Raw genomic sequence first — 14,078 nt, forward strand, 5'->3', positions numbered from 1 at the left:
AAATGTCAGTGAAATTTGTATCTATCATCAGGACATCACGATTGAAAGAGGCGTCTTTCAATGTGTTTGGGTAGCATGAGCCATTAAATAGCCAGTGGTTACAGTGACAAAGCAAAAAAGCTGCTAAGAGATTCTTCTGTCCATAACACGTTCTGCTATTGTGTCGCAGGTATTGTGTCGCCCGTGGAGTCTTGTGGGATATATCTGTGTCGCAGGTATTGTGTCGCCCGTGGAGTCCGCAGACACCAAGAACTCAATCTATTCAGCCGCTTTAGACGCCAAAAGAGTAAAACTATTGGCAGAGGCCGTGTTCGTTTAGTACTGGCTAGACCAAGGGTCTTCAAAGTGGTTGATGCAAGTACCCATGGGGTCGATAGATACCCAGCCTACCATTTCGGAGGAGATGGCTTGCAACCACCATCTGCTGCTCCACACACGTCTCCAACAAATTCCCTTCACTTTCATTTCTTACTGGAGTACCATATCTTTCAACTACATCATAAATTTCTTCGTCAACTCGTGGTCTCAAGTCACCCAACACTATCACCGAACAATTGTGTAATGGGAGCGTCACTGAAAAGCTGGCACCGCCCGGTAATCGAATCCCGGGACTTCCACTGTCCGGGCAGGCGTGTTTACCGATCGCACCACTGTCCCTTCTAGTGACCACTGGCACAGCAATTCATTCCAACGCTTCCCACACAAACCGACAAATCATCCCACAATTCTTTCACGCCCTGATATTAGAATTGTTATTGAAACGTGGTCCAATGCAGATGTTGCGCACGCATGTAGTATAGGGATGGGAGAAAGAGCAGTGTCTGTGTGTCTGTCATCGTTTGTCTCGAAATTCCTGCGCCAATGTAGGACCAGTTGTTGCCAAAATATGGAACTTAGATTGATAGTTTCACTTATAGATTGATTATCACACTTATTTCAATTGACAACAGACTTGGCTGTCTCTGCTAGGAGTGTAGGAGGGCATTTGGTAGGAGGGTGTTGGTAGTGTCAAATGACAGCAAACATATCCTTAAGTTTATTTCTCAGTATTCCTTGCGACGTATGGATTTATCATAGTGTGTTTATACGTATTTCTCTGAGTATTCTCTTTCTGTGATGGGGGAATTCCCTGTGGTGGGGGAAAAGAATACTGCCACCAAGTTTCCCACTTGGATCGTAAGAGGCGAGAAGAAAGGGACGGGGAGAGGGACTAGGCATCCTTCTCCCTGTAGCCCCAAGGGGCAGATTCCTAAAACGAAAAGGAAAGGCATAAGGGGTGCTGGAGGGCCTCGGGCCAGCACCCTAAGGTTTGTGTCTTTTAATGTGCGTGGATGTGGTACAGATGAGAGTAAAAGGGAAGAGATAGGTAGTATGTTTGTGAGAAGAAAGATGGATGTGTTGGCTTTGAGTGAAACTAAGTTGAAAGGGAAGGGTGAGTGTAAGTTTGGGAGTGTAAGTGGGAGGTTATCAGGAGTGAAGAGAGGGCGAGGGAGGGAAGGGGTGGCTATTCTAGTAAGTGAGGAGATAGGTAAACGTGTAGTGGAGTGGAAGGAGGTTTCCTCAAGGATAATGTGGATGAAGGTGAAACTGGGAAAGGAGATGTGGGTCTTTGTAAGTGCATATGGGCCTGGCAGTGAGAAGAGCATGGAAGAAAGGGAGGCCTTTTGGATAGATTTAAATGAGTGCATAGAGGGTTTAGGAAGAAATGTCAATGTAATAGTACTGGGAGACCTTAATGCTAGGGTGGGAAATGGTCCAATCGATGGAGTGGTTGGGAAGTGTGGAGTTCCAGGAAAGAATCGTAGTGGAGAGTTGATGGTGGAAATGTGTCTAGAAAGAGAGTTGATGATAGCAAATACAGTGTTTCGGAAGAAAGTAAAGCATAAGTACACATGGGAGAGGGTGGTGGAGGGAAGGGTGGTAGATAGAGCGCTAATGGATTATGTAATGGTAAATAGGATTATGATAGGAAGAGTTAAGGATGTACATGTGCTAAGGGGAGAGGGTGGGGGAATATCAGATCATTTTTTGGTGGAAGGTAAGCTGAGAGTGGAGGATAGATGGAGAAGGAGGAAAGGGACAAAAGGTAGGGAGGTTCTTAGAGTGAACTCCTTGAATGAAAAGGAAAAGGAGAAGGAGTACGAAAAGAAGCTGAAGGAGTGGGAGGGAGTAAAGGATAGAGCAGAGATGGGTGTGGAGGAGGAATGGGGATGGTTCAAGGAGGGAGTCTTAAAGTGTGCAAGGATGGTGTGTGGAACAAGAAGGACAGGGGGAAATAGAAGAAAGGGTAGTGAATGGTGGGGTGAGGAAACAAAGAAGGTTGTAGAAGAGAAGAAGCGAGCTTTCACAGATTGGTTACAAAAGAGGACAGGGGAGTCATATGAGACGTACAAAGAAAAGAAAAGAGAAGTAAAGCAAAAGGTAAAGGAGGCAAAGAGGAGAGCAGATGTGAAATGGGGTAGGAGTATGACAGAAAATTTTGAAAGTAATAAAAAGATGTTTTGGAAAGAAATTAAGAGAGGAAGAGGAGGCGAATCAAGTAGGGAAGAAAAGGTAAAAGGTACAGATGGAGAGATGATAATGGAAGAGATGGCAGTGAGGGGAAGATGGGCAGAATATTTTAGGGAGTTGCTGAATGTGAAGGAAGATAGGGAAGGAAAGATAGCTGCAGTGGGAAATGCGAAGAAAATGAGAGTGATGAGTGAGGAGAATGGAGGAGAAATAAGGAAGGATGAGGTGAAGGCAGTTGTAAAGATGATGAAAGCAGGTAAGGCACCTGGTCTGGATGGATGTCATGCAGAATGTCTGAAAAAGGGAGATTCAGTGATGGTGGACTGGTTGGTGAGGTTATTTAATGTTTGCTGGAGAGAGGGTAGAGTACCGGAGGACTGGAGTAGTGCCTGTATAGTTCCTCTTTACAAGGGAAAAGGGTGAATGTAGTAATTTCAGAGGGATTAGCCTGTTGAGTGTAGTAGGGAAGGCGTATGGGAGGATCTTAATTGAGAGGATTAGGAGAGGAACAGAAGGAGTAATTAGTGAGGAACAGTGTGGATATAGGACGGGTAGAGGTTGTGTAGATCAGATCTTTGTGGAAAGGGGAAGGATGTTTTTTGGGCTTTTATGGATCTGGAAAAGGCTTATGATAGGGTAGACAGAAAGGCACTGTGGGAGGTTATGCAGATTTATGGGATAAGAGGAAAGCTTTTGGGAGCTGTCAAGAGTTTTTATGAGAGTAGTAGAGCATGTGTTAGGATTAGAAATGGAGAGAGTGAGTGGTTTGAAGTAAAGGTGGGACTTCGTCAAGGATGCGTTATGTCGCCCTGGCTTTTCAACTTATACATGGATGGGGTGGTGCGAGAGGTGAATGCTAGGGTAGTGAGTCAGGGATTGGAGATGGTTAAAGAAAATGGAGAAAAGTGGGAGGTGAGCCAGCTGTTGTTTGCGGACGACACTGCGCTTGTGGCAGGGTCAGAGGAGGGATTGAGGAAGTTGGTGGCAGAGTTTGGGAGAGTATGTGATAGAAGAAAGCTAAAGATAAATGTGGGTAAAAGTAAGGTGATGAGATGTACAAGGGGTGAAAGTGGCAGTAGACTGGAAGTGAACATTAAGGGAGAGCGACTGTAGGAAGTGGATAGTTTTAGATACTTGGGTGCAAGTGTAGCAGGAAAAGGTGGAGTGAAGGTGGAGGTAGAATGTAGATTGAGAGAAGCGAGTAAATGCCTTGGTGGTTTAAAGAGTGTAATGAGGAATAGACATTTGGGAATGGATGCGAAGAGGAGACTGTATGAAGGAGTGATTGTGCCAACAGCACTGTATGGGGCAGAAACGTGGAACATAAGAGAAGAAGAGAGAAGGAGTTTGAATGTGTTTGAGATGAGGTGTCTGAGAAGTATGGTGGGGGTTACTAGGCTGGATAGAGTGAGAAATGAGGAGGTGAGGAGGAGAACAGGGGTAAAAAAGGATTTGGGAGATAGGGTTGATGAAAGAATATTAGGATGGTTTGGACACATGGAAAGAATGAGTGAAGAAAGACTAGTAAAAGAGGTATGGAAGGCAGATGTGGAGGGAGTGAACATGAGGGGACGTCCTAGGATGAGGTGGATGGATGGGGTGAAGGGGGCTTTGGGGAAGAGGGGAATGTCTGTTGAGGAAGGAAGGGAGAGGACGGAAGACAGAGGTGAGTGGAGAATGGTTGTATATGGATGATGTTGTGACTGCATGAGGAGGAATGGGCGGGGGGGGGGGTAGTATGTGTGAGTAAATTTTGACGCAGCCCGAAGGGATTTCTCCCCGTCCTCGCCTTATATGCAAAGGGGGACGGAGAGGGGGGGTCGCCGATTAAATGAAGTGGCCTTGCTGTGGATGTGCTGTGTCTTGCGACACTGCTTCTGACCCAGGGCGGTGGGCAGGGTGCAGGGATGACCCGTCATCCAGGAGGTGCTCAGATGAGAGGAAGGGTGGGAGGGGTGTGGAGGGTATTTAGGGATGAAATGGGTGGGAGTGTTTTTATGCCTTTCCCTTTTTGGCTACCTCCCTTGGAAGGGGGAAAAAGCCTTGGTATATGTATGTATGTATGATCAATAAATTTCTCATTATCTACAAAGGATTACAGACATTTAGAACCTTTAATTTTTATTTTCAGGAGCATTATTTAACAATCCAGATTTCACTAGGAAAGTCAATCTTAAATTCTATACATTAGCTATTAACCCCGGAGAAAAGGTATCACATTGTGGCTAATGTGATGCAGATGTATCCCACAATAGTCTCAAAAGATATATAATAAACCAAAAAGGAGAAAAACCTTTTCATTTTGTCCTTTGCGACACAGCTTTAACAGCAAAAGCAAGCATTAGACGTTACGTGATGAACCATACAGGAGAGAAATCTTTCAAGTGTGGCCTTTGCGACGCAGCTTTCACAACAAAGGCAGGTCTTGGACGTCACGTGATGACCCACACAGGAGAAAAACCTTTCCAGTGTGACCTTTGCACGTCAGCTTTCAAAACAAAGTCAGAGCTACAATATCACGTGATGACCCACACAGGAGAGAAACCTTTCCAGTGTGACTTTTGCGAAGCAGCTTTCACAAGCAAGTCAAAACTTCGATGTCACGTGATGACCCACACAGGAGAGAAGCCTTTTAAATGTGACATTTGCGGAGCAGCTTTCAGAAGTAATTCAAATCTTCGGCGTCACGTGATGACCCACACAGGAGAGAAACCTTTCCAGTGTGACCTTTGCACAGCAGCTTTCAGAACAAAGTCAGAGCTAAGATATCACGCGATGACCCACACAGGAGAGAAACCTTTCCAATGTGACCTTTGCGACGCAGCTTTCACGACAAAGGCAGGTCTTGGACGTCACGTGATGACCCACACAGGAGAGAAACCTTTGCAGTGTGACCTTTGCGACGCAGCTTTCACAAGCAAGTCAAAACTTCGATGTCACGTGATGACCCACACAGGGGAGAAACCTTTCAAATGTGACATTTGCGAAGCAGCTTTCAGAAATAAGTCAAATATTCGGCGTCACGTGATGACCCACACAGGAGAGAAACCTTTCCAGTGTGACCTTTGCACCGCAGCTTTCACAAGTAAGTCAAATCTTCGACATCACGTGATGACCCACACAGGAGAGAAACCTTTTCAGTGTCACCTTTGCACCGCAGCTTTCACAAGTAAGTCAGAACTTCGACGTCACGTGATGACACATACAGGAGAGAAGCCTTTCAAGTGTGACCTTTGCGACGCAGCTTCCACAAGTAAGTCAGAACTTCGGCGTCACGTGATGACCCACACAGGAGAGAAGCCTTTCAAGTGTGACCTTTGCGACGCAGCTTTCAGAAGCAAGTCAAAACTTCGATATCACGTGATGACCCACACAGGAGAGAAGCCTTTCAAGTGTGACCTTTGCGACGCAGCTTTAACAACAAAAGCAAGTCTTCGACGTCACGTGATGAACCACACAGGAGAGAAATCTTTCAAGTGTGACCTTTGCGACGCAGCTTTCACAACAAAGGCATGTCTTGGACGTCACGTGATGACCCACACAGGAGAAAAACCTTTCCAGTGTGACCTTTGCACAGCAGCTTTCAAAACAAAGTCAGAGCTCCGATATCACGTGATGACCCACACAGGAGAGAAACCTTTTCAATGTGACCTTTGCGACGGAGCTTTCACAACAAAGGCAGTTCTTGGACGTCACATGATGGCCCACACAGGAGAGAAACCTTTCCAGTGTGACCTTTGCTCAGCAGCTTTCAAAACAAAGTCAGAACTACGATATCACGTTATGACCCACACTGGGGAAAAATCTTTCAAGTGTGACCTTTGCGACGCAGCTTTCACAAGTAAGACAAAACTTCGATGTCACGTGATGACCCACACAGGAGAGAAACCTTTCCAGTGTGACCTTTGCGATGCAGCTTTCACAAGCAAGTCAAAACTTCGATGTCACGTGAGGACCCACACAGGAGAAAAGCCTTTCAAGTGTGACCTTTGCGACGCAGCCTTCACAAATAAGTCAAATCTTCGGCGTCACGTGATGACCCACACAGGAGAGAGAAGTCTTTCCAGTGTGACCTCTGTGACGCAACTTTCACAAGTCAGAACTTCGACGTCACGTGATGACCCACACAGGAGAGAGGCCTGTCAATTGTGATCTTTGCGATGCAGCTTTCATTGCAAAAAGTGACTTCAAATATCATCAGATAACCCACACAGGAAAGAAGCTGTTCAAGTGTGAGTTGTGCGAAGCAGTTTTTACAAGAAAGGATCATTTCAAAGGCCACATGATGACCCACACAGGAGAGAAGCCTTTCCAGTGTGACTTTTGCGACAAAGCTTTCACATCAAAGGGTAATCTCAAATACCACATGATGACCCACACAGGAGAGAAGCCTTTCAAGTGTGACTTTTGTGGTGCAGCTTTCAGATCAAAGGGTAATCTCACAAAGCACATGGGGACCCACACAGGAGAGAAACCTTTCCAGTGTAAATTTTACGACAAAGCTTTCATAACGAAATGTGATCTTAGGTGTCACATGAGGAACCACACAGGAGAAAACCCTTCAGTGTGACATTTGCGACGCATTATGTGGTGACCAACACAAAAGAGAACCCTTCCAAACGTGACATTTACCCGAAAGCTGTCATGACAACATCTCACCTCGAAACTCACATAAGGACCCACACAGGGGAGAATTGTAACTTCCCCAAACAAGAGATCCACGTAAGATAAAAAGTCTTTCAAATGACTTTTGTGTTGCAGGTTTCTGTCAAATTGTTAATATTAATGTCACATAGTAACCCTGTTACACTTCATGTATATGGAGAAAGTATATGCCTACTAAAAAGAGATGCATATTCGAAGTAGAAAGTCTACAATGAAATGCATGGTAGAATATGACCTTTTGTTATGCCGCGAATAAATGAACTTGACCTGTAAAAATCTAAGACGTAACCTTTTGCTGCGTTTAGAAATGTAGTAGTTACTTTATTTCGGCCGAGAGAAGCCCCCTACTCTTCAAAAATATTGATAGAGTACGTGTGGTTTCGTTTCAGTTAATTACGTTTCATTGTACTGTCTTGGTGGCGCGGGGTTAGTGTGTTGCACAGTGGTGAGTAGATGTAATTTTTTTTGTTTTTGATGGACCGATGGAGAGAGAAGTTTAGGTGTATACACCCACGGGTTGATGAGCCAAATGTTTAAGGGAGCCAGGGTGGTTTGGCATGGCCGGGACCTCGTTGTGCAGCGAACCTCCGCCACCCCCTCTCCCCTTTTTAGGGTTGAAAGAGGTCAGTCGACACGAAATCGATTACCATTCGCCTACTACATTGGGGACTCATTTTGTAAGGATGTATAGAACTAATAGGCTCACAAATCTCATTGCAGATGTTTGTCGCAACACCAGTTTGAATTTTTTCTTTAATCTTTAATCTATAATCATATTCAGCACTATTGCTATTCTGTGATGGGGATTATTTTTCCTATATTTTGTGAATGGTGTGTAGAACCTAAATGATGTCTGTTGCCATGATTGGTTCCACCTTAGATAATACTGTCATCGTTAGGCATTCCAATGGGTCTGGATCATCAATGGGCCTGTTTGCGGCGGTGTTAAACGATGTACTGTGGACTGAAACTCTCCGGTCTGGGCTCAGGATCTCTGTTAACTTATAGATTATTTCTTACACATTTTCACAAAAAAATAAAAAATAAAAATAAATAAATAATAATAAATAAAAACTGATAAACGATGACTTCTCTCCTGCTACTTTCTGCCAGTGACATAGAAAGTTTGACCCCATTGATTGCAACAAAGACAATATTGCAAGGTTTCCAGAGAGATCTGTGGAAAGGCCCAAGTACTGATGCTAGCTACATTGGGTCTCCATGTTGTCTTCAGTAAAACTTAGGCAGTAATTATGAGCATTGACATTGTGCCAAACTCTAGGACATTATTCTCCTTATTTTCTTCCTTGACATCTGCTGGGATGTAGGACATATTAGGAATGGTGGTTGTAGGTTGTTTGTGGGTATCTTATTAGGTCATTTGCCATGTACAGCTTTTGTGGACGTTTCTTGTTGGAGGATGGCTCTAGGCCTCATGATTTGTGGTCTACCAAAGGTTGATACTGTCTAACAAATTCTTTCATACAAACAATATGTAAAGCTGTCATTTCAGGTGTTAATAATTTGCAATTTGGAGGATTTTTTAACATTGTTTAACATGATTTTTTCAATACATGGATGAATACTGTGAGGAATGTGCCTTGCTTTCTACATAGGATTCCACGGGGAGGGATATATACGGTATTGAACATGCATGAGACTGAAATTACATACGACTCACCACATTGTACACAAGCCCGCGATTCCGTGACCCTTGATTATCACTCTCATGTTTGTGTTAATATGTTGTTGACAGCATTGTTAGTGAAGATGCATAATGTATTATGAAATGCAGTACAAGTATGTAGGAAACTGAAGATACAGTTCTTATGAAATATTTGTTGGCAATGGTGATGATCTGGGGGTTGGAGTGAAGTGAAATGATGTTTGTTGTCATAATTGTTTCCACCTTGAATAACATTAATGGACGTTACTACAACGTTCTTGTCTCAATATTATATAAGTTTTGAATAAAGGTCTTGCTTAAATGTGTGACTCCTTTATTTATAGACCTTTACAACATGGTGATCAAACTGGAACTGGGTGGTGATAGAAGAGTGCTGGCCTGATAATCTGACAAACACGTAAGATAAATGAAAGTGCTTAAGAATATATGCTTTAATCTCATACTGGGCTTGGAAGGACGCTAACTAAAGAAAAGGTAAAACAAACAGAAAAAAAGAGGAATTACATATAATTCCCCAGCCACCTCGGCTGTGATATGTACTTTGTTGAGCGATGCTTCTGCTTTGCTGGTCTTGCTCCAAGTGTTGGTGGCCTGACCCTAAACCCAGACGGTGGCTCCTGGTCGCAATTGGTGTCGCGACGGCGTTGACCACCTCTTCTGTCCAACATGTCCTTGTATGATGTTGGATTATTTACTTCTCCCTCAGAGTCTGCCGTCATAGGGAAGTGTAATAGAAAAGTCTCTTGATACTTTTCTGCCACTGAAGAAGCACCAGGTGTGGAAACGCATTTTGGCTACAAGCAACTTATGTCTGCTATCCACAAGAATGATATGCAAAGAAACACTTGGATTATTGCCTGTAGAATGCTTAAAGCAGTGTATGGGATCTAGTATATGTAACGTTTCGCCAAGCAAGGCTTCTTCAGAAATAACACAATGGACAAACATCTGACTCCTTGTATAGCCCGAGTTTGATAAAACATGAAAATCATACTATGAAACGTAGATGTTTTGAATCTGTTTTACATTATATAAACCTCTAGCAATTCTGGTAACGAAGTAATAAGCAAGTCACGTAATTTTTGTTTACACTTTTTCATATCCGGTTGTCCCCTCAAACTCTGAATATATAAGGAGTCAGATGTTTAACCACCTCCGTGATTGCATGATGACAGTACGGAGCAGCCTCCCTCATCACAGGATCACTGACCCTGTGCACTGCGGCGAAGGAGTGGAGGTGGGCCAGAGTACTCCAGCTCGGCGGTTTTTCCGCTCACCGTCTACAACATTCACAAACAACCGAGTAGAATACTGCAGCTGGATGAAGTAATCTCACTTGCTATACATGGCAGCGTCATCGTGGGCGGAGATTTCAACGCACACCACCCACTGCTAAAGTCTATGTCCTCCACCAACTCTACAGGGCGACACCTGGCTACTGTCATGAAAGAAGTGCGAGATGCTGTCCTCCTCAACAACGGAGATGCTAATCACATCCGAGTCGGGAGACTGGAGCTCATCTTTGTCTCAAAGAATATGGCTCCTAGTGCCATATGGTGGGTCCACCCCACATTCACTAGCGACCACTATCCCGCCACCAATATCCTGAGGGCCATCGTTCCGCGAACGCCACTTCAACCTCCACGCTGGAACATTGAGTAGGTAGACTGGTCCAACTTCCCAGCTGTCCTGTAAGAATGGTGGGAGGCGTATGAGCCGCCGGAGGACCTAGATGAACGTGAGAGAGACCTATTTGCTGATATGGGGAGGGCAGCGGGTGCCTCCATCCCAAGGAAGCAGGCCTGCCAATACCGTAAGAACTGGTGGTTCTATAACGAGAAAATCCGACAACAGAACCACCTCGTCAATATCCACCGCAAACTGTACAAGAAGCGGCCCAGCCCCGCAAACCTTGAGCTCCTTCGGGAAGTGGTGAAACACGCTCGAGAAATCACGTCCAGAGTAGGAGAGGCAAAGTGGCTGGAGTGGTGCGCAAGTTTCAACCAGCACACTGGCTTGTCCGACCTATGGTCCAAACTGAGGACGGCCTCCGGCAAACGACCATCACGATCTCCGGCCCGCCCGCATCCACGGCAGGAGGCGGAAAGGTTGGCGGACATGTTCACCACACGCGGTGCCACTGCCCAACTACCTGCGGAGATTCAAACCTTACAGCAACAGTTGAGGCCAGAGAGTTACAGACTCATTGACATCCCTCGGGAGAGACCCGACGTGACGGACAAGCCTTTCACTCAACGTCATCTCATCCGAGCTCAGAAAATCCGGGACAGCGCCACAAGGGTGGATCAAGTCCCCTACACGAAACTGGCCCCTCATGGCTGGCGGGACGCTTCCCGGGGGCGTGGAAAGTGGCCGACATAAAACCTATTCCTAAACGTAGGGATCCCACCAAGTCTCGTCCCATCTCCCTGATGAACTGCACGGCCAAGACTGCAGAACGAACGGTGCTCACCCGCCTCGTGTGGCGCATTGGACCCCTCCTCCCTAACATCTTCGGTTTCACGGGAGGAGTTGGAACCGCCGACAACATCATGGCCCTGCTGAACCGGATTAATAACCGCCCCACTGTGGTTGTTTTCCTCTATTTGGAGAAGGCATTCGAAATGGCAAACCCCCATGCCATTCTGACCGCCTTGGTGGAGAAAGGCGTTGAGGGCAGACTCCTTGCCTAGATCCAGGACTAGTTACAACACCGGCAGGCAAGAGCCAGGTTCCAGGAAGAGCTAAAACATGGGCTAGAACTACTGGTCTCACTAGTGGGTTAAATATTTTGGGAATGCTTACAACATAAATAGGAATTGGTTCCCCTTTATCATTCAACACCTATAATTTGTATACACTACCTTGTACGAGTACGTCCTTAGCAGAGGTATGACCACCAAAGCTACTATAAGGGACTTCAGTTCTAGTAACCCAATCGGGTTTACATTTTTCTACACAGTTATGACATATGGTCGATCACAACCACTGTCAAAGAGTAATTTGGCGTGGAAAATATCTTATTCAAGGTTTTCACCTTTACAGTTAGTAATACAGTTTTACTACTATAATGGCCTGGCAACATAGCAACTGTAGAGAAACCATTTGAATTATCATTTACTACATTCACTTGAGGGGCTACATTTAACTTCACACCACACATTCTCACGTTATGATTACCTTGACATTTGTCACATTTGACCTAGAAAAATGTCGCAGAGTTAAACATCTGAAACAAATACTTAGTTCTTTGATTTTTTCAATTTTCTGTTGACCATCTAATGCTAAAAACTCTCCTTTTCTCCCCATTCCTCGCAATAGGTTTAGAAACAGAATTGCTGGTATGGTTCTTATACATTTCATTTCCCTCGAGAACTTCTATTTCCTTTTTCAATCACTTTAATAACCACTCAAGGTCACTTTCATGGCCAACACAGTCTCTTGACCAATTTAGTCTTATGTTAGTTGGGAGTCTGGAAACAATTATGCGAGTCAAAAGAACTTCACACTGCTTGCCTGTTACCTTCCCGGCTTCTAATATGTTTTACGACCTCATCTCGGAGTATCCACAACTGAGCAATGTAGTTCCTACCTTGTTCGACTGGTACCTGCAGAGAAAGAAGAGCCTGGACATGTGCATGAATGATATGGTCAGTCTTTCTAAAGCGTTCCTTTAGAAGATCAACAACTGCCTTGTAGCTGGCACTGGTGTGTGGCACTCCTTGCACCACATTTTGAGCAGGACCTTCTAATAGTGACAATGAATATGTCAACTTGCTAACTACTTGCAATTCTTTGTCATCTATGTGAGATAAAATGTGGTCCCAGAAACTCTGCCACTGGGTAATTTCACCATTAAATTTTGTTCATTCTAACTTGGGAAGTTTTGCATGAACTAAAGACGTGTTGATACTTGCAAATTAGGTGGAATCCTTATTTGGTACTGCCATTCCCTGTAGTTGGCCAGCATATCGTCTTCTTGTTGTCCTAGCCCTTTGCCTTGCTGCATTTGCCTGATCAAATTAATCTTCCAATAGGTTAGGATCGATTTCTAAATCTACCCGACCTTTAATATCTTCTAGCTTAGACAACCTTTTACCAAACTTCTCTAATGCAAGTGGATCTCTTACTAGTAAACGTCCATCTACTTAGTAGCCCTAGTCAACCACCCTTCTGCGGTTTTTTTTTTTTTTTTTTTTTTTTTTTTTTTTTTTTTTTTTTTTTTTTTTTTTTTTTTTTTTTTAGCCTTTTGAAGTTGTTCGATCTTATCTATTAAGTGGATGACACTTGCTAAAATGTTATTAGAAATGTCTTACCAGATACTAATTCAGTGGTCTGGGCGCCATGCGCTCTACTTATAAGCAGTTCTGAAAAACTAACTTTTTTCTCGGGTGGTGGCAAATAAAGACATCTTGCTTTTCCTTTTTGAATTTGTCTTTCATTTTTTAATAACAACAATAGAGTCTTATAAAAGTTATCCAACAATCATCTCCAGCATACAGGTATTTAACAAATTTAATTTTCCTTGAGTATGACAAATAATGAATAAAGTTCTTATAATACTTCAATAGTTCACTAAGGATCAAATAATAAATGTAATAGATGTACGACATTACAACTGAAATAGTTTTGGAACGACCTTCATTCCCACTTCTAAACTAACAAAACCTGCAATGACTTCAGAGCCCAAGTAAAGGGCTTAACTAAAATAAACCCAGGCAACCTTGTCCATACAATCTTTAACACCCTAAAACTACGGCAGAGAACGAAAATCCAGGAAGAAAAGATGTCCAAATTGTGTAATAATGAGGCACTTCACTATTTACAGAAATAAGAGAAAAGTAAAATAAGATAATTTAAAGGAAATATTAATAACGAAGATCATGTTGCAGTAAACTGTTTATTCGAAAAAGTAAACATAGAAGATAAAAAAGAAAATATGTACATAATGGAAACAGGACAAAAACTCGTGAACGAAGTGAACGGAAAACTGAGTATAAGCGATGTCAATAAAGTAAAATAAACCAAAATGAAGCTCGTGCTGCGCGCAGGGTTGCCGTTTCGTAGAATTTTGTACCAAAACATAGAAAAATAGCGGCATGTGGCAACTGTACGAGGACACGAGGAATTTTTTCTACATATCAGTAGGCTGTTCAAAACATTTAAAAACTCAAGCTGTTGTTAAAAAAACACTTAACTAGTTATTAAATAATAA

At 43.6% G+C, this 14,078-nt stretch overlaps 1 protein-coding gene and 1 pseudogene across 1 annotated transcript in view; one reads left to right on the plus strand and one right to left on the minus strand.

Annotated features, from left to right (window-relative positions):
- Positions 1–6,802, plus strand: part of LOC143030272 (uncharacterized) — a 40,514-nt gene extending 33,712 nt beyond the window's left edge. The window contains exons 7-8 of the mRNA XM_076193427.1: positions 170–358; positions 4,751–6,802. Coding sequence (XP_076049542.1) covers positions 170–358; positions 4,751–6,663 — 2,102 coding nt within the window. The 3' untranslated portion in view covers positions 6,664–6,802. The remainder of the gene's footprint in view (positions 1–169; positions 359–4,750) is intronic.
- A 4,632-nt stretch (positions 6,803–11,434) lies between these two features.
- Positions 11,435–14,078, minus strand: part of LOC143030274 (uncharacterized) — a 30,739-nt pseudogene continuing 28,095 nt past the window's right edge.

This window comes from Oratosquilla oratoria, chromosome 12 (assembly GCF_046742065.1).
Source record: "Oratosquilla oratoria isolate Oo_2021 chromosome 12, ASM4674206v1, whole genome shotgun sequence".
NCBI classification, from domain to species: domain Eukaryota; kingdom Metazoa; phylum Arthropoda; class Malacostraca; order Stomatopoda; family Squillidae; genus Oratosquilla; species Oratosquilla oratoria.